This window comes from Hemiscyllium ocellatum, chromosome 32, assembly GCF_020745735.1.
Source record: "Hemiscyllium ocellatum isolate sHemOce1 chromosome 32, sHemOce1.pat.X.cur, whole genome shotgun sequence".
NCBI lineage: Eukaryota > Metazoa > Chordata > Chondrichthyes > Orectolobiformes > Hemiscylliidae > Hemiscyllium > Hemiscyllium ocellatum.
Window position 1 is genome coordinate 21799174 of NC_083432.1, and position 18722 is coordinate 21817895.

The 18722-nt window shown below is 41.9% G+C and overlaps 1 protein-coding gene across 1 annotated transcript in view; it reads left to right on the forward strand.

Annotated features, from left to right (window-relative positions):
- The window catches only part of ngfrb (nerve growth factor receptor b), a 177060-nt gene that overhangs the window by 24115 nt on the left and 134223 nt on the right, over window positions 1-18722 (forward strand). Inside the window, exon 2 of the mRNA XM_060848555.1 lies at window positions 4500-4641. Within this exon, the coding sequence (XP_060704538.1) occupies window positions 4500-4641 (142 nt within the window). The remainder of the gene's footprint in view (window positions 1-4499; window positions 4642-18722) is intronic.

Here is an 18722-nt window from a genome sequence, read left to right on the forward strand (position 1 = left end):
TCACATTCCACTGTAACTTAAATTCAATTCCAGTTTTCCAGCAGTTGCAGATCATACATATTACCCAAGATCAGTGACAAAATCCTGACATGAAAATGGCCTGACAATTTTAGACCTCCAATGGATAATTCCTTTGCTCCCTGAGACCTTCCAACAGAGTCTTTATTTCTAACATTTCCTGGTTTATTGACCTGGACAGTTTTCCAGGAAATACTGAACAGAAAACTACTGTGTAATTCTGAATTCACACACCCAGCATTGGCACAACCTGATTTAGACCCCACAACCATACAATCCCAGCCTAAACTCTGACTGACAACAACTCACAACACAACTCACCTCACCCCCACAAGCTGAACTGACTGTTCCCTCCATCTACCTGACAACTCCTTCCAACCTGACTAAACTCCCTGCTAACTCCCTCCTTTGACCCTTACCTAAGTCACATTCACTCACTAGTATTCCAATATGATCTGGGATACTAAAACTGTTAACTTACTAAGTTAAAACCACACAACTCCAGGTTATAGTCCAACAGGTTTAATTGGAGGCTTCCAATTAAACCTGTTGGACTATAACCTGGGGTGTTGTGTGATTTTTAACTTTGCACACACCAGTCCAACACCGGCATCTCCAAATCATGCTAATTTACTACAATGCAATAGCTAAGCCACAGAGGGATTCTATTGATGAAAGAAAAAAAAACCCATCACAAGTCATGCAGCAACCGGAAGCAGCAAACATGGATTCACTACAGCAAACAGACGTGGCACCTGCACAGGTTATCTGTGTTACCCCCTCCAAGGTTTTCTGGGCTGAAGGGGTTTTACAGGAATTTTCATCAGAATATTGGCTAGAAAGGTCAGAGGGAATTAAGCAGGGAGCTTCTTTGCCTGGGTCAGTGCTGGAAAGCGGGATTCTGACATTGGCCAGAAGATTTGGGATAATAAATTTGGAATATGAAACTATTCTCAGTAATGGTGATCACGATAATGAGTATAGAAAGTTAAAAAAAATCCCAGCTGATTCACTCATGCCCCGTTAGGGAAAGAAATCTGCCATCATTCCCTTGTCTGGTCTACGTATGACTCCAGGCCACGATAATATGGTTACCTCTAACCTGAACCTAGCTAGCCACTTGGATAACAAATGTTGGCCTTGCCAGTGATAGCAAGAAAGAATTTTTTAAAATCTTCACCTCCGCATCTTTCTCCACATATTGGCCGGCATATGCAACATTTACCCAGAGGGTTGTGTACCTCATGACTATCTCAGGAAGTACCACCTCCATGCCAGCTGATATCAAGCAGCAATGCCCAGTCAGCCATTTTCCTTCACTCCCACATTTGCTCGGTGTGCTCCCTTTCCTGTCATTATTTCTTGCTGGTTCTTTCTGCTCTCCCAGCTGTAGCTGCAGTAGAAGTTGCCAATCAATTGAAAAGACCTTTGAATCTTTTCGAAGGCCTTTTCTTCCCTGTTGTGTTCTTAAGTTGGCTTCTGCAATTTAAATTTTAGTTTGAGGTGGTTTACTACTCTGTGCACATATCCAAATCTGGACTTGGAGCTACATATAAGTTGATTAATAATGGAAATTTTGCGGTAGTGTCATTTACATTGTGTCAGACTCCTATCTGCATTATTCATCTCACAAATGGAGGAGTTGGTAAAGCTGACTTGGCTGGATAGCTGATTTATAATGTAGAGTGATGCCAACAGCATGGCGTCCAATTCCTGCACTGACTGAGGTTACCAAGAAGGACTCTCCTTCTCAACCTCTCCCTTTGCCTGAGGTGTGCTAACGCTCAGGTTAAACTGCCATCAACCCTCTCTGTCTAGTAACAGGGCAGGACTCTGGCAACTTTACAACCTCAGTAAAGACAGCTGAGATCATTGTAGGGCTTCAAGGCACAGGATATCTCCTTTACAAATCAAGCTGAAGGATTAGGAAATGAACAGTGGGAGGACTGAAAAGAGAGGTGAGTTAAAATAGAAAAACAGAGAGGAAAAAAATAACAGCCTGTACTAAGAGAAGGGGGAAAAATCCAATTTGCATTTTTAAACTAGTAGTCCCCAAAATTCAAAATCCGTAGATGAGACTCCATGTTTAAATAAGTTTTTTGAGTGCCAGAGATGTCGATTGGCAGTAATTTATAATTGTGAACTTGTTAAATATAGTACTTATGGTGCTAATTACTAGGCCTGAATTCTGGAACTATCATGCAAATATAGCAATTTCATGACACCATTCTGAGATGGACAGTAAAAAAAGTCTTAAGCCCATACAACAATGTTTGTGAACTAACTTCACAGAGGCCAGTATCCTGTCACAAAGTTATTCTTTATTTGCACATGCACAGAACATGGACTCTGACCAGTCCCTAGAATAAGGAGAATCCCTGAGACAGTTATATCTGTCAGCCAGGACTCCCTAATTGGCCCAGGGTAACAGCCCCAATTAGGGATCTCTTACTCAGTGAGACCTATCTGGCCAACCTCATTCCAATCACTACAGTTTGGAGATTCATATTTAGCTGTGCAGTAGTTTCTTGCCTGAAATTGCTGTGCCATTCACTCATAAATGATTTTAACATCATGGTCAAATGAGGAAGTAACCTTGCAAAAAGAAGAATAAGATTAGTTTGATTTACGTCCAGATGACTTCAGTTCATTGATGCAGTAAACAGAACATTAACAATCTGAATCACAGGTTGCCCCCAGAGTTTATAATTTGCAATCTTAACATATGATAATTACCGAACATTCTCTCTGCCGCCCTCTCTGTTGTGGAGGTGTAAATGCGGCTGCTCAATTATGGCTGCTTGCAATTGAGTCTCGTAGTTTTTCTTTGCACAATGTGCAATAGCCATGGCAAAACAATACAATGGGTTACAGTGAACTAATTTTGCAGAAAATATTTAAGAGAAATTTCTCCTAATATCCTGACAAAATGTCAAAGTGCTTCGGATCCAATGGGCTAGTTTGACAGTACTGCCTCAGTCCCAGGCAGATGCAGCAGGTATACTGATTCAGGTGACCTTTTACTTTCCTTCATACAGAGCCTTGCAATTTTATATTTTCAGCTGTGCAGATAGACAGAATCTCCAAATTAGCATAAAATATAGCAATGCAGTCATTATGTTAGGTATTTAAGCCCTAGAGAGAGTCAAAAATCCACAATTTGTGACTCAGTGCTACCAACTCGCATAATTAGTTTAAATAAATACAATAACACATGGCTACATTGGAATTCTGCAACAAACTTTGAGCATTATCTGTTTGCTCAATATCACATGAAGCAATCAGCATACCTCTGACACAATACCACGTGTTGACTAACTATTACCCTTAATTTCTTTACTGTTCAAAAGTATACCTCTCCTTGCTTCAAAAGGCAAAGGTTTAAGAGGGTTGGCTGCTCAAGAGCCTCCTCAGCCTGACTGGGAGAGGTAGACGCTAATGAAGCAGGTCGGAGACTCTGAACCCATCCCAGTGTAAAGTCACCCACACAGTTATAAAAGAATAAATAAATATTTAGGTTCGGGCTTTGGGGAGGCAGTACCCTCCTCAGATGATTCTGGCCATGGGGATTCTGGGCTGAGGGGAGGGGGGTTGGCGAAAAGGGTTGACCCCCTTGGTGCCCGCTTTTGTGGGTTGAGCTGGGCTCTGTCCTTTATCTCTGTAGGAAGGTTGCCTCCATTAAGCTGCTAGCCTCTGTATATGGCAGTGTCTGCCCCAGAGGCAAAGTACCGATTTAATGCCAGAAAATCACCCCTCATTAGGACCTGAAATGTGTAACAAAATCAGAAATTCCTGGGAAAATCTCAACAGGTCTGTAAAAAGACAGTAGAGTTAACATTTTGAGCCCAGTGATCCTTCAGAACTTTTCTCAGCTATTTCTGATTTTGCTTCTGACTCCCATCACCAACGGTTCTATTTTTGTTTAGCCTTAAATACGTAAATGGTTGCCTGACTCCCTGATCCAGGAACCCAATCCTACCTGCTCCTTGCACACTGGCATGAAAGAACTGGTTGAGCTGACCAACTCTGCTTCCCCCACTTTCTTGCTTCTTCCCCATAGCTCACCTCCGAGCTTGCCACCTTGGGGGAGGCAAACTCCTGTTCAATATTTGAGGTTGATGGCCATCCATTAGAATTCCTGATGATTGCCCATTGACCTGAAGATTGACATGCCTCACCCTGAATGCTGCCAATCTGGCTAAGCACTTCCAGTAGTTTTGTTAGAACATAGAACATAGAAAGATACAGCGCAGTACAGGCCCTTCGGCCCTCGATGTTGCGCCGACCGAATCCTACCTAACCTACACTAGCCCAATAACTTCCAAATGCCTATCCAATGCAATGTTCTTGGAATATTTTGAAAATTACTGGCATTACCCTGACTTATGGCTATTAATGATGTATGTTGGCACCTAAAAAAAGATGAATTTATGAAGTGTATCATTATATCATGACTTTGGATTTTCTTTCTTTTGATAAAGGTGTCTCTGTACAATGCTCAGGAGTTCTGTGAGAGCGAGCAATATACCGACGATGGAAAATGCTGCTCCGAGTGCCCTCCGGGAGAAGGTGTGGTTACTCCCTGTGGAGCTGAGGATACAAAATGTCAGCAATGCATGGACAGTAAGTACACTCTACACTGATGCCTTGTTCCATCATGTTCTATTGCTGGTGCTCAACAGACTTAAGCAAAGGAATGTCCACTTGTGAAGAAAAATGATGCAAAAATGAATTGGGGCTGATCGCTCACAATAATGAAAATCCACAATCCATATTCCAATCTCTTGTGAAGTCATGATTTCATGAGAGAAAAAAAAATGTTTACATATCAGTGATTGCTTCACAACAAATTAAATCCGGAAATAATGGCACTGATGTTCTAGGGACCAGCAAGGGTAAGTGAGAGACTCTGTCAGTACATGTCAAGGACAATTCCAGTCTCTCCAGGTTTCTGTCCCATGTATATAGCAGAAGGAAATTGTAATAGGGATGTGGAGTTGGAGGGGTGCAGTAAAGGGAGGGAATGGGCCAGTCTTGTCGTCTGTCTCTGCCAGGGGTTTGAGGTGAGAAGTCATTCCTGGGTTATCCTGATAATCCTGTTTACTGCACACTAATAAGGTCCCATTGAAGGAGGAAAGTTAATAGATACAAAGGAAGATTGATTACTTTTGCCGAGACTCCTTTTAATATAGTTTCCAATTTTTCTTTGATTTGCTGAGCTTTTCCCACCAAAGTGTTAAAGAATTAAAGAGTCTTACAGCATAGAAGCAGACCCTTCCGTCCAACTATTCCATGCTGACCATGTTCCCAAAACAAACTAGCCCCATTTGCCTGTGTTTGGCCATATCCCTCCAACCTTCCTTGTTCATGTACTTATCCAAAAGTCTTTTAAATGTTGTATCTGTACCCACCTCTACCATTTCCTCTGGAAGTTCATTCTATACACAAACAATTGTGTGTAAAAATGTTGCCCCTCATGTCCTTTTTAAATATTTCTCCTTTCACCTTAAAAATATGCCCCCTAGTTTTGAATTCCCCCACACAAGGGAAAAGACCCTTGCTATTCACTTTATCTATGCCCTTCATGATTTTATAAACCTCTATATGGCCACCCCTCAAAATCTCACACTCCAATGAAAGAAGTCCAGTCAATCCAGCCCATTTTTTATATCTCAAACCTTCCACTCCCGGCTACAACCTGGGAAATCTTTTCCGAACCCTCTCCAATTTAATAATATCATTCCTATAGGAGGGCAAACAGAACCACATACGGTAATCAAGAAGAGACCTCAACAACCTCCTGTACAACTTCAACATGACTTCCCAATTCCTACACTCAAAGGTCTGAGTGAAGAAGGCAATGTGCTAAATGCCTTCTTAACCACCCTGTCTATATGTGACACAAATTTCAACGAATTATGTACCTGAACCCCTAGGTTTCTGTGTTCTACAACACTACCAGGGGCTCTACCATTATTTTGATTAGTCCTACCCTTGTTTGTTTTACAAAAATGCAATACCTTGAATTTAGCCATTTGGATACAGAACTGGCTCAAAGGTAGAAGACAGAGGGTGGTGGTGGAGGGTTGTTTTTCAGACTGGAGGCATGTGACCAGTGGAGTGCCACAAGGATCGGTGCTGGGTCCTCTACTTTTTGTCATTTACATAAATGATTTGGATGCGAGCATAAGAGGTACAGTTAGTAAGTTTGCAGATGCCACCAAAACTGGAGGTTTAGTGGACAGCGAAGAGGGTTACCTCAGATTACAACAGGATCTGGACCAGGTGGGCCAATGGGCTGAGAAGTGGCAGATGGAGTTTAATTCAGATAAATGTGAGATGCTGCATTTTGGGAAAGCAAATCTTAGCAGGACATATGCACTTAATGGTAAGGTCCTAGGGAGTGTTGCTGAATAAAGAGACCTTGGAATGCAGGTTCATAGCTCCTTGAAAGTGGAGTCGCAGGTAGATAGAATAGGAAAGAAGGAGTTTGCTATGCTTTCCTTTATTGGTCAGAGCATTGAGTACAGGAATTGGGAGGCCATGTTGCAGCTGTACAGGACATTGGTTAGACCACTGTTGGAATATTGCATGCAATTCTGGTCTCCTTCCTATCAGAAATATATTGTGAGACTTGAAAGGGTTCAGAAAAGATTTACAAGGATGTTGCCAGGATTGGAGGATCTGAGCTATAGAGAGAGGCTGAACAGTCTGGGTTTTTTTTCCCTGGAGCGTCAGAGGCTGAGGGGTGACCTTATAGAGATTTACAAAATTGAGGGGCATGGATTGGATAAATAGACAAAGTATTTTCCCTGGGGTCGGCGAGTCCAGAACTAGAGGACATAGGTTTAGAGTGAGAGGAGACAGATATAAAAGAGACCTAAGGGGCAACTTTTTCACGCAGAGGGTAGTCCGTGTATGGAATGAGCTGCCAGAGGATGTGGTGAAGGCTGTACAATTGCAACATTGAAGAGGCATTTGGATGGGTATATGAATAGGAAGGGTTTGGAGGGATATGGGCCGGGTGCTGGCAGGTGAGACTAGATTGGGTTGGGATATCTGGTCAGCATGGACAGATTGGACCGAAGGGTCTGTTTCCATGCTGTACATCTCTATGATTCTATGACTCTATAAACTCCATCTGCCATTCCTCAGTCAATCAACCCAATTGATCTCTTTGTAATCTTAGATAACCTTCTTCACTGTCCACTAAAAAAACAATTTTGGTATCATACTCAAACTTGCTGACCATGCCTCCTATATTCTCATACAAACCATTTACATAAATTATAAACAAAAGTGGACACCTTATCAATCTCTATAAAACACTGCTGGTCACAGGCCTATGGTCTGAAAAATAACCCTCCACCACCACTCTCTGTCTCCTCTCATCAAGCCAATTTTGTATCCAGTTGGCAAGCTCACTGTGAATCCCATGGGATCTATTTTTGCTCATTAGTCTACCATGTGGAACCTTGACAAAGGCTTCACTAAAGTCCATACCGACAATGTCTACTGCTCTGCCCTCATCTATGTCATGGTAGCTCTTTTGCAGTCATGGTGCCTGTTTCACTTTCAGGCACCTTTGACAAACTCTCTGATTCAGCTTACTTGTACACAGGTACACAGGATGGTTAAGAAGCCATTCAACGTGCTTGCTTTCATTGCTCAGACCTTTGAATATACAAGTTGGGACGTCAGGTTCTCGAGAACATTGGTGAGGCCTCTTCTGGAATACTGCATGCAGTTCTGATCGCCGTGCTATAGGAAGGATATTATTACATTGGAGAAGATTCAAAAATGCAGTTGTATTAACAAACCTGATTCAATGCTTAGAATGAGACCGACATCCAGCCCCATAGGCCATGTTTTCCACTCTCTACCACACTTCCAGCTGAACAATACAGTGATCTCTGTTTTTAATGTATTGTTTCTAAGTTTGAAACTATTTGTATTTTTCATGATTAACCATAAAATGAAATCTGGTCATTTGTGAAACTGATTCCACTGTTGAAAAGTCTTCACAGCATTACACGCATTCAATTCGTGCTAACTTAAATGTAACAGCATTCCTAAATTTTATTTTTTCTTGCTATTGTATTCCTCTTCTTCAGTCTTGTGCTGGAGGGCAGATTTGACTCAGCCCCATGATTCCCACCATATTCGTGGCAACGAGTCAGGTCCCAAATCCTCTCCAGCCAGAATAGTGTTCGGACCCCATGCTGTTGGCATCAATCTCAGTCACACTGCCTGTCTAGTCAACTGAATAAACTTCCTCACCCCCCGAAACCATGCCCCCATCCCCCCACCAAGAAGTTCAAGCTGCTGTGGCAAAATACTCTTTTACATTAATGTTAAAGCCTGTTGCTATGGATACTGATGATCTGGGTTCAAACCTCCCTTCACCAAGTCTAACCAGGAGCTTCTTCTGTTCTTACTGGCCATATTGGCATATGGTAGAAGGGCTTGCAGATTGACCCTCAATCAATTTGGCTACGTTCTGAACATGGCTTTCTCAGCCATCAAATCATGGATTTAGACTTGAATCCAAAGCTTTTGCTTTAGGGACTGAGGTGGCACCACTAAGACAGTCTCTGTTATACTGTGGTCAGGATATGTAGCCACTTCTTTCTGAACAATCCATGTCACAAGATGGTTTGGAGACATCTAAGATCAGGGCATTGGTACCAACTGAATCTGAGCGTCACCAAGCATGACCTACTGAATAGCATTCTTAACACACACAGCAGCCACTGTGCTGACTGTAATACAGATCACTCCCTGGTGTGCACCAGAGTTACGATGCAAATAAAGATTTTATATTCAAAGTAGAATACTGTCTTTGTAGCAAAGTTGGTCATGTTGCCTACGCAGATTAAAACTAGGTGTTACTCAGGTTTTGAACAGGTTTTATCTAGCATTTCTACGCACAGTGCAGAAGTGAAATGGAAAACCCTTGGATAGGTCATCTATAATACCATACTCCCAACACCTGTGAAGTAGAAGTGAAAATGTGCTTATTGGGTGGTGGCTAACATCATTATGACAGTACCTATCATTGAAGTGAAACAGTCCATTCTCATTAATTATAAGAAAGGTGTAAACGAGATGATTCTGAATGCACTGAGAGGTGCTTTTCCAACAAACTAGCTGACATGCAAATGACTATTGGCTACAATTTTGCTAGAATGTCCAGATATGTTTTTCAGCGGAGGGAACTGCAGGGGATGCTTGATGGGATCAAAAAAGGAACAGGTCCATCAGTGAAGACAACAGTTCATTGCCCTCTGCAACCAACAGTTGGAGATATGAGTGGAATATTGCCTTATATTGTAATCTGGGGACAAATCTATCAAAATATCATAGAAATCCTCTGTGAATATTGTACCCTCCTCCCCGTGGAGGACCTTACCAAAGTTACGATTCACTTGCTATGGGCATTGATCTACAGGTTTCCTCAAGATGATTGGAACGCCATGAGAGCTTTGAAATTCTTTGAGGTTCAGGGTGATGTCCTGGCACAAAATAAAAAACCCTTCTGAGGAAGGGTCACCAGACCTGAAATGTGAACTCTGATTTCTCTTCAATGACACTGCCAGATCTGCTAAGCTTTTCCAGTAACTTCTGTTGATGTTCTAGCACAGGTAGTCTTTGGCATATGCTTCTCCTTGTTACTGCCTTTAGATGAACTACAGAGACTATCTAATGCAGAACAGAATTGATAGAAAGTTCTAAGTCTGATTATCATAGAATCCCTTCAGTATGGAAACAGACTATTTGGCCTAATAAGTCCACACGAAGCCATCAAAGATTAACCCACCCAGACCCATTCCCCCTACCCTATTACTCTGCATTTATCCCTGATTAATGCACCTAACCTACGCATCCCTGAACACTATGGGTAATTTAGCATGGCCAATCCACCTAACCTGCACATCTCTGGACTGTGGAACACCCGGAGGAAACCCACACAGACACGGGGAGAATGTGCAAACTCCACACGGACAGTCACCCAAGGCTGGAATTGAACTGGGTCCCTGCCGCTGTGAGGTAGCAGTGCTAACCACTGAGCCACCTTGCTGTCCCTACCTCTGAACTATCTGAGATCTAAGGCAGAGGTTTACTCAGAGCACTACCATCTCTCAGCATTGAAGATGCGACACTGGAGGTTGTTGATTGCTTCACATATCTTGACTCAGGCCCTGGAGGGGGTGCATTGATGCGAATCACAGTGGCCTGTGCCTGTGCTGTCATAGGGACTGAGGCTTGGATAACATAACCCCTGCTTTCAAGTGGCAATCTATCAGAGCTGAGAGATGGCGATAACAAAATTTTAAGTAGTCAACAAACTGGAAACCAACCAAATGTGAGGTCACTGAGATAATAAATTACTTGAAAAAGAATGTGGAATCTCTAGCTTAAGTTTGCATACATTTTAACTGTGTAGTTAAAATGCTGTGGATGCTATTGTAAAGACCATTGTTAGATTTAAATCTGGGGTTTGAAATCTGAGATGTAGTGAATATGGCAGTAACTCCATGGTTAAAAGCTTTGTGCATACATGCTGGAGGTGCATTCAATGTGATGTCACTCGTCTGGAGAAGGTGAGTTTGAGGTGATGGCCCTTTTTGTGTCAGAGATTGTCTGTTATTTTCAAAACATACTTCTGTTCCTCTGTTATGCCTGTGTTTGTGGCTTTAATTTTAACACATAATTGAGCATATTGATGAATTCTTCTAATTCTGCTTCTGTGTGAGTCCAAACATTCCACACATCAACTGAAGTGTTGAAAGTATCGTTGCCATGTGTCTGCATTACTTAATAGATGATGAGATGAGAATGAATAAGGAGTCCATAAAAGCTGAAAAGTAGCTCTCGAGAAAGTATCAATAAAAAAGCTCAAATATATTATTTTGATCAGATTAGAAAGCTTTGTACCAGGTTTAAAAAGCAGAGGAAGTTGCACAATGTGAATGAGCAAGTTGAGTAGAATTGGCTGACAAAGCTGCGGTTTGAAATGCATCATACAATATCATTTCTGACAATGTCTTTATAAAGTGAGACATCGAATGCAAAGGTGAAGAGGTTTTGCTGACTCTATGTAGAACAGTTCAGCTTCACTGTAACTGTGGGTGATTCTGGATATCAGAAGGATGTGAAATGTAAAGGATTTGTCGAGGGTGCCAAAGAGATTTATTATAGGCTGCAGTAAGGGAGGTTTAAGCTGGGACTGTTTATCCTTAGAGGCAAGATGCCTGAGGGAACTTGATGGGACTGGACAAAATTATAAATCACACAACACCAGGTTATAGTCCAACAGGTTTAATTGGAAGCACACTAGCTTTCGGAGCGATGCTCTTTCATCAGGTGATTGTGGAGGGCTCGATCGTAACACAGAATTTATAGCAAAAATTTGCAGTGTGATGTAACTGAAATTATACATTGAAAAATTGATTGTCTGTTAAGCCTTTATCTGTTAGAATACAGTGATAGTTTCACTTCTTTCGTGTGTAATACACAAAACCCTTTTTTTAAAAGTTGCATTCTCGGGTTAGCTGTTAACAATGGTGATAGCTAGACGATATGTTGAAGGTGTTAGCTCCCTGTGTTCTCTGTCAATGACCTGATGTTTAGATTGATTCTAATCCAAAAAGTGAGATAACAGAGTTTTACATAAATTCATGCAGTTTTTGAGCTCAGAGTTCTCCATGAATGTATGCAGTTTTTGAGCAAAGTGCAATGTAACTCTGCAAGTACAAATTCACCCCACAAAATATATGTGTGCATGTGGGTCTTTGTGTGTGTGTATGTGTGTGTGTGTGTGTGTGTGTGTCTATCTGTCTGTCTGGGGTGGGGGTTGTGAGTGTGAGAAAGTGTGTGTGTGTGTAGTGAATGCAGAGTGTCTTAAGTCTGTGAGGGAGTGCTTGTGTGAGAGTGTGTGTGTGTCTATAAGGGTGTGTGTGGGTGTCTGTGTGTGTGTCTATGTGTACCTGTGTCCGTGTGTATGTGAGAGTGTGTGTGTGTGTGTGTGTAGGAATATCTGTGTGTGTATGTAGTGCAATGGTGATCACCTGTAATGTGACATGAACCCAAGGTCCCGGTTGAGGCCCTCCCTATATTATGATATAGATGGAATGATTAGAATCTGTTTCTAATGAATGAAAGATTGATAACTAGATGTTCAAGTTAATTGGCAAAGTTTCAGTTACAACCCAAGGAAGACCTTTATACCAGTAGTGATTAGAATTTGGGATTCACTTCGTCCCTGATATTGAGGTGGATCCAGATTTTAAATTAATTTTCAAAAGGAAATTAGATAAATACTTGATGAGAAACTAACAATTATTGCAGTTAGCTTGGCACTGCTAGGCCTGATGGGATTCCTTAGATTAAACTAGATTCTCTTTAGAAGAACTGGTGCAAACTTGATGGGCTGAGTGGCCTCCTTCTGTGCCGGTTTCATCTATCCTGTAGGACCCAAAATGCATCACAAAAATGCCCAACAGAAGCTGTTCAGGGTTTAAAGTTCAGAAAAACGGTCATGGTGGGCATCATGTTGAGAACCAGAGGAAACAAACGTTGGTACATGATTTCTCTCTGTAGCATTGTCTAAGGTCAGAGTCACCAGCAACCTGTTACTCAATGCTGACATTAGCACATTCATTACAAATGCTGCAGCAAGTATGTCATGATGAGAAAAAGTGTGTGAAACAGCAGAAACCCGACAGACAGCATGAAACCACAAGTCTCTCCAGCCTGCTTCTTCAGCACACCCCACTGCTGCTTTGAGACCTGGACAACATCTACTGCGCAGATGAAATGGCTAAACAATTTGCGTTTTTCCTGTCTCAGATGTATTCTTGACATCTCTTGACAGGACAACGGAGACATCTGCAATTTCCTAATTCCAACATTTTCACTCATCTCTCTGCATATGAGGCATTGACTCAGCCTTGTTTGTTAGATGGATGACAGCCTTGCACCATAGATCTTCTTTATGGTGAATTGGCTACTGGGTCATGACCTCCTGGGCATCTGTACCACCTTGACAAGGGAACTTTCAAATGTGATCTGAAGTAAGGAGCTGTTGACACAGGCAGTTGGGAGACAGGCACTGGCAGCTGTTTGGAATGCTGATGGGAGAGGAAAACAGAAATAAAAAGCTCAGCTGTTGACAAAATGGCATAGAGAAAATAGATCAGTAATGTGAGCCCTCTCTCAGCCCCTGTCTTCCTCTCCAACAAATGTGCCTAACAGTGACACATCAGAGAGGAGCTTCTGAGCCAGATCTGGTGGTGCTTAAGACAAAGAGTTGACCACAGAGGTATAAAGCAGGAGACTGAAGTGATATAACCACATAATGACACAAGCTTACTTATAGTTAGTACTTATAACCTTGGGATGAACAATTCAGGATCAGCAGTTATTACTGAGCTTCATTCCAAGGTACATCTCGCAGACTAGGATTACATACAGGTCCTCAGGTCATCGGTTTTAGACCTTGGTCAAAGTTACAAATCATACAACACCAGGTTATAATCCAATAGGTTTATTTGGAAATACTAGCTTTCAGAGAGTGCTCCTTCATCAGCTGGTTGTGGGGTATAAGGTCATAAGACACAGAATTTATAGCAAATGTTTACAGTATGATGCAATTAAAATAGTCCAACAGGTTTATTTGGAAGTACTAGCTACTTCATCAGGTAACTAGTAGGGCAAGATCATAAGACACAGAAGTTATGGTAAAAGATCACAGTGCCATGCAATTCAAGTTATATACTAAGCAAACCTAGATTGCTGTTAAATATTTTGTCTTTTAGAATGGGTTACAGGTTTCAGTTCATTAATATGTAAATCCCAGAACTTCTTCTAAGTCACATTCTTGAGATAACTTAAGACTGGTTCTATTTCCAAAGTAGGAATTTATAAAATGCTATGTGGATTGACTGCCTGCACGTTATGTGCTTTTTGAGCAAAAATAGAATCTGTCTACAAATACAACTCTGCAAATGCAAATTCACCCCATATACTTACATGTTTGTGTGCGTGTGTGTGTGTGCGCTCCCCCTATCAACTGTGCATGCACAAGCCAGAGCCACACCCTGCATAGACTTCTGATACCGCACATACATGGAGATTTGACACTGTACATGCATGGACTGTCATGTGTCATAGGATTGTTTATCACATTGATGTGTGCTTTAATGTTGAAATGGGTGTGAACCACTGAGCTAGATAGCAAGTGTTAAGAGAGACCATATATAAAAATAACTATTCTGCGTGGGTTTCCTCCGGGTGCTCCGGTTTCCTCCCACAGTCCAAAGATGTGCAGGTTAGGTGAATTGGCCACACTAAATTGCCCGTAGTGTTCGATGAAGGGGTAAAAGTAGGGGAATGGGTCTGGGTGGGTTGCGCTTTGGCGGGTCGGTGTGGACTTGTTGGGCCAGAGGGCCTGTTTCCACACTGTAAGTAATCTAATCCAATCTAATCTATTGTATTTTCAGCATGCTTAGTTTAAATCAATCATTTTTGATTTTATGTTGTAATACACTAAATGCTTGATTTGAAAACAATCACAATTGCACAGCACTATGGCTGATGTTTTTATGTCACTGCTTAATGCGCTCATATCTAAAGTAATAACTTGCCTTTGTTGTGGACTGGGCCAGGCCCCCTCAAAATATTTTAAGAAGGTAGCCTAGACCATAACATTTTCTTATTTTAAAGGCAGATGTGAAGTGGATGTCCCAGGTGTGATGCAGCTGGTCAGACCACTCAGCTTTAAGCAAATCAGAATTTATTTAAACATTGTCGTTGAAATACGAACAAAACAAAACAGAATTTAGAATAACTTAACTATTTGAAAACTCAACCGACTTGATAATGCAACTTAACTAAAGAGCTATTCCAATTCCCATAAATACACCCCTTGGCAAAAGGCAAATTCAACCTCATGTTCTTACAGACAGGAGAGATTTCAGAGAGAGAAGCCAAGCAAGAATCGTCTGCTGAAACAGCTTTTGACTTCCTGCTAAAAAAAGTACTAGAAAAAAACTTGAACTGGGAGAACTGACCACTCCCCTTCCAGACATTTTGGCACCTCTGCCTTTTTGACCTCTCTTAAAGAAAACCCAAGGAGAAAATAACCTTTTTAAAGTGACAACAGCACCATCACACCTCCTAAATCTCATGGATTAATGCCTCTTCAAACACAGATGCATTTATTAAATGTCAAACATTTGTATCAAAATATTGAAGCCATTTGTATCATACATAAAGTTGTTACTGACTCTTTTCTACTTCAATAAATTATTTTACATAACAGCGAGCAAATTAGAATTAAGGCCCAATCACATCAAGCTTGACCCTATTAAATGGTGGAGAAAGTTTGAGGGACTGACTGATCTATTTTAATTAAAAATCACACAACACCAGGTTATAATGTTGTGGTTCTGTTCGCCGAGCTGGAAGTTTTTGTTGCAAACGTTTCGTCCCCTGGCTAGGCGACATCATCAGTGCTTTGGAGCCTCCTGCGAAGTGCTTCTTTGATGTTTCTTCCGGTATTTATTCAGCATTCGTGTAGGAACCGGAGTTGTTCGTATGTGGCGCTTAGGCAGTTAGCGCAGGATTCCCATTTCCTGGCTTGTCTCAGCGTCTCTCGCCCGTAAGTGTTAAAGTTTGTGCGAAGATTTGTAGCTCGGGTGCTCGTTGTTGTGGTTCTGTTCGCCAAGCTGGAAGTTTTTGTTGCAAACGCTTCGTCCCCTGGCTAGGCGACATCATTAGTGCTTTGGAGCCTCCTGCGAAGCGCTTCTTTGATGTTTCTTCCGGTATTTATTCTGCACTCGTGTAGGAACCGGAGTTGTTCGTATGTGGCGCTTCGGCGGTTAGCGCAGGATTCCCATTTCCTGGCTTGTTTTTGTTGCAAACTTCCAGCTCGGCGAACAGAACCACAACAACGAGCACCCGAGCTACAAATCTTCGCACAAACTTTAACACTTACGGGCGAGAGATGCTGAGACAAGCCAGGAAATGGGAATCCTGCGCTAACCGCCTAAGCGCCACATACAAACAACTCCAGTTCCTACACAAATGCTGAATAAATACCGGAAGAAACATCAAAGAAGCGCTTCGCAGGAGGCTACAAAGCACTGATGATGTCGCCTAGCCAGGGGACGAAACGTTTGCAACAAAAACTTCCAGCTCGGCGAACAGAACCACAACAACGAGCACCCGAGCTACAAATCTTCGCACAACCTTTGACCAGGTTATAATCCAACAGATTTATTTGGAAGTAGTAGCTTTCGGAGCACTTGTGTGATTTTTAACTTTGTACACTCCAGTCCAGCACCAGCATCTCCAAATCATGACCTACATTAGTTGCTGTTTTTTATCATCTTGAGTGATGTTAAGAAAATCACACCATTTTCTCCATCCAGTTATGGGAGACTCTGTTTTATTGCTGAGCTGCAGCATGTCATTCCACAACCTGTGGCATTCCACTGAATCAAAACATTGAACAACTGCATGCCTGCTAATTTGCCATATGCATGCACAGCAACTGTTCAAAGTTTGTACGATTCTTAAACACTAAATACTTTAAGTAATTAGAAAAGCAGCTGCAGTGATGGTAAATAATGATTAAATTGCTTCAGCATGGACATGGAAAGAAATAACCCAAGGTGTGCCAATTTCAAACAGGTACATTTCATTAGAGCTGAAAATGTGTTGCTGGAAAAGCGCAGCAGGTCAGGCAGCATCCAAGGAACAGGAAATTCGACGCTTCGGGCATAAGCCCTTCATCAGGAATGAGGAAAGTGTGTCCAGCAGGCTAAGATAAAAGGTAGGGAGGAGGGACTTGGGGGAGGAGCGATGGAGATGTGATAGGTGCATCCTTGCAAGAGGATTCGCAGTAGGTTAAAATCTTCGAGGAGAAAGTGAGGTCTGCAGATGCTGGAGTATCAGAGCTGAAAATGTGTTGCTGGAAAAGCGCAGCAGGTCAGGCAGCATCCAAGGAACAGGAAATTCAACGTTTCGGGCATAAGCCCTTCATCAGGAATGAGGAAAGTGTGTCCAGCAGGCTAAGATAAAAGGTAGGGAGGAGGGACTTGGGGGAGGGGCGATGGAGATGTGATAGGTGCATCCTTGCAAGAGATGCTACCTTCTCCCTCCTGCTGCTGAAGTGCATGGGAAATATGGCATTTTTTAAAGGACAGATATCTTTCTGTTCACATAAGGAGAACTGGATTAGTTTGAGAAAATCACTCGGGGGCTGGGCAGCCTATAGATTTAGAACTAGCCTGGACCTTGACTGTTTTTTTTTACAATTATTCTAAGTTTTAGGAAAAAGTCACCAATTCATTTGGTAAATGTAAATTTGTTTCAACACTTTGCAAAGGAGCTGGACTTCCCTTTCTCACAGCTCAGTGTATGAAAGGTATCAATGCATATGTATCTCAAAGTTAAAAATCACACAACACCAGGATATAGTCCAATAGGTTTAATTGGAAGCACACTAGCTTTCGGAGCGACGCTCCTTCATCAGGTGATTGTGGAGGGCTCGATCGTAACACAGGATTTATAGCAAAAATTTGCAGTGTGATGTAACTGAAATTATACATTGAAAAATTGATTGTCTGTTAAGCCTTTCATCTGTTAGAATACAGTGATAGTTTCACTTCTTCATGTGTAAATCACAAAACCCTTTTTTATAAAAGTTGCATTCTCGGGTTAGCTGTTAACAATGGTGATAGCTAGACGATATGTTGAAGGTGTTAGCCCCCTGTGTTCTCTGTCAATGACCTGATGTTTAGATTGATTCTAATCCAAAAAGTGAGATAACAGAGTTTTACATAAATTCATGCAGTTTTTGAGCTCAGAGTTCTACATGAATGTATGCAGTTTTTGAGCAAAGTGCAATGTAAGTCTGCAAGTACAAATTCACCCCACAAAATATATGTGTGCATGTGGGTCTTTGTCTGTCTGTGTGTGTGTGTCTGTCTGAGGTGGGGGTTGTGAGTGTGAGAATGTGTGTGTGTGTGTGTGTATAGTGCAATGGTGATCACCTGTAATGTGACATGAACCCAAGGTCCCAGTTGAGGCCCTCCCTATGGGTACCAAACTTAGCTATCAGCCTCTGCTCGGCCACTTTCCTCTGCTGCCTGTCCCGAAGTCCACCTTGGAGGATGGTCACCCGAAGGTCCGAGGCTGAATGTCCTGGACCACTGAAGTGTTCCCAACTGGGAGGGAACCCTCCTGTCTGTTGATTGTTGTGCGGTGCCCATTCATCCGTTGTCATAGCCGTTGAAAGAAGTGAAATCACTGTATTCTAACAGATGAAAGGCTTAACAGACAATCAAATTTTCAATGTATAATTTCAGTTACATCACACTGCAAATTTTTGATATAAATACTGTGTTACGATTGAGCCCTCCACAGTCACCTGATGAAGGAGCATCGCTCCGAAAGCTAGTGTGCTTCCAATTAAACCTGTATGACTATAAACTGGTGTTGTATGATTTTTAACTTTGTACACCCCAGTCCAACACCGGCATCTCCAAATTATGTATTTCAAGGCCACTATAGTCTCTTGAATTGGCTTTAATCTTCTTAGAAGATCAAAGAGATTATTTGCCTGTGAATTTGGTCTAATTGGGGTTTATCTTTGCTTAAATACATGCTGCCTAATCTTCGATGTTTACAGGTAC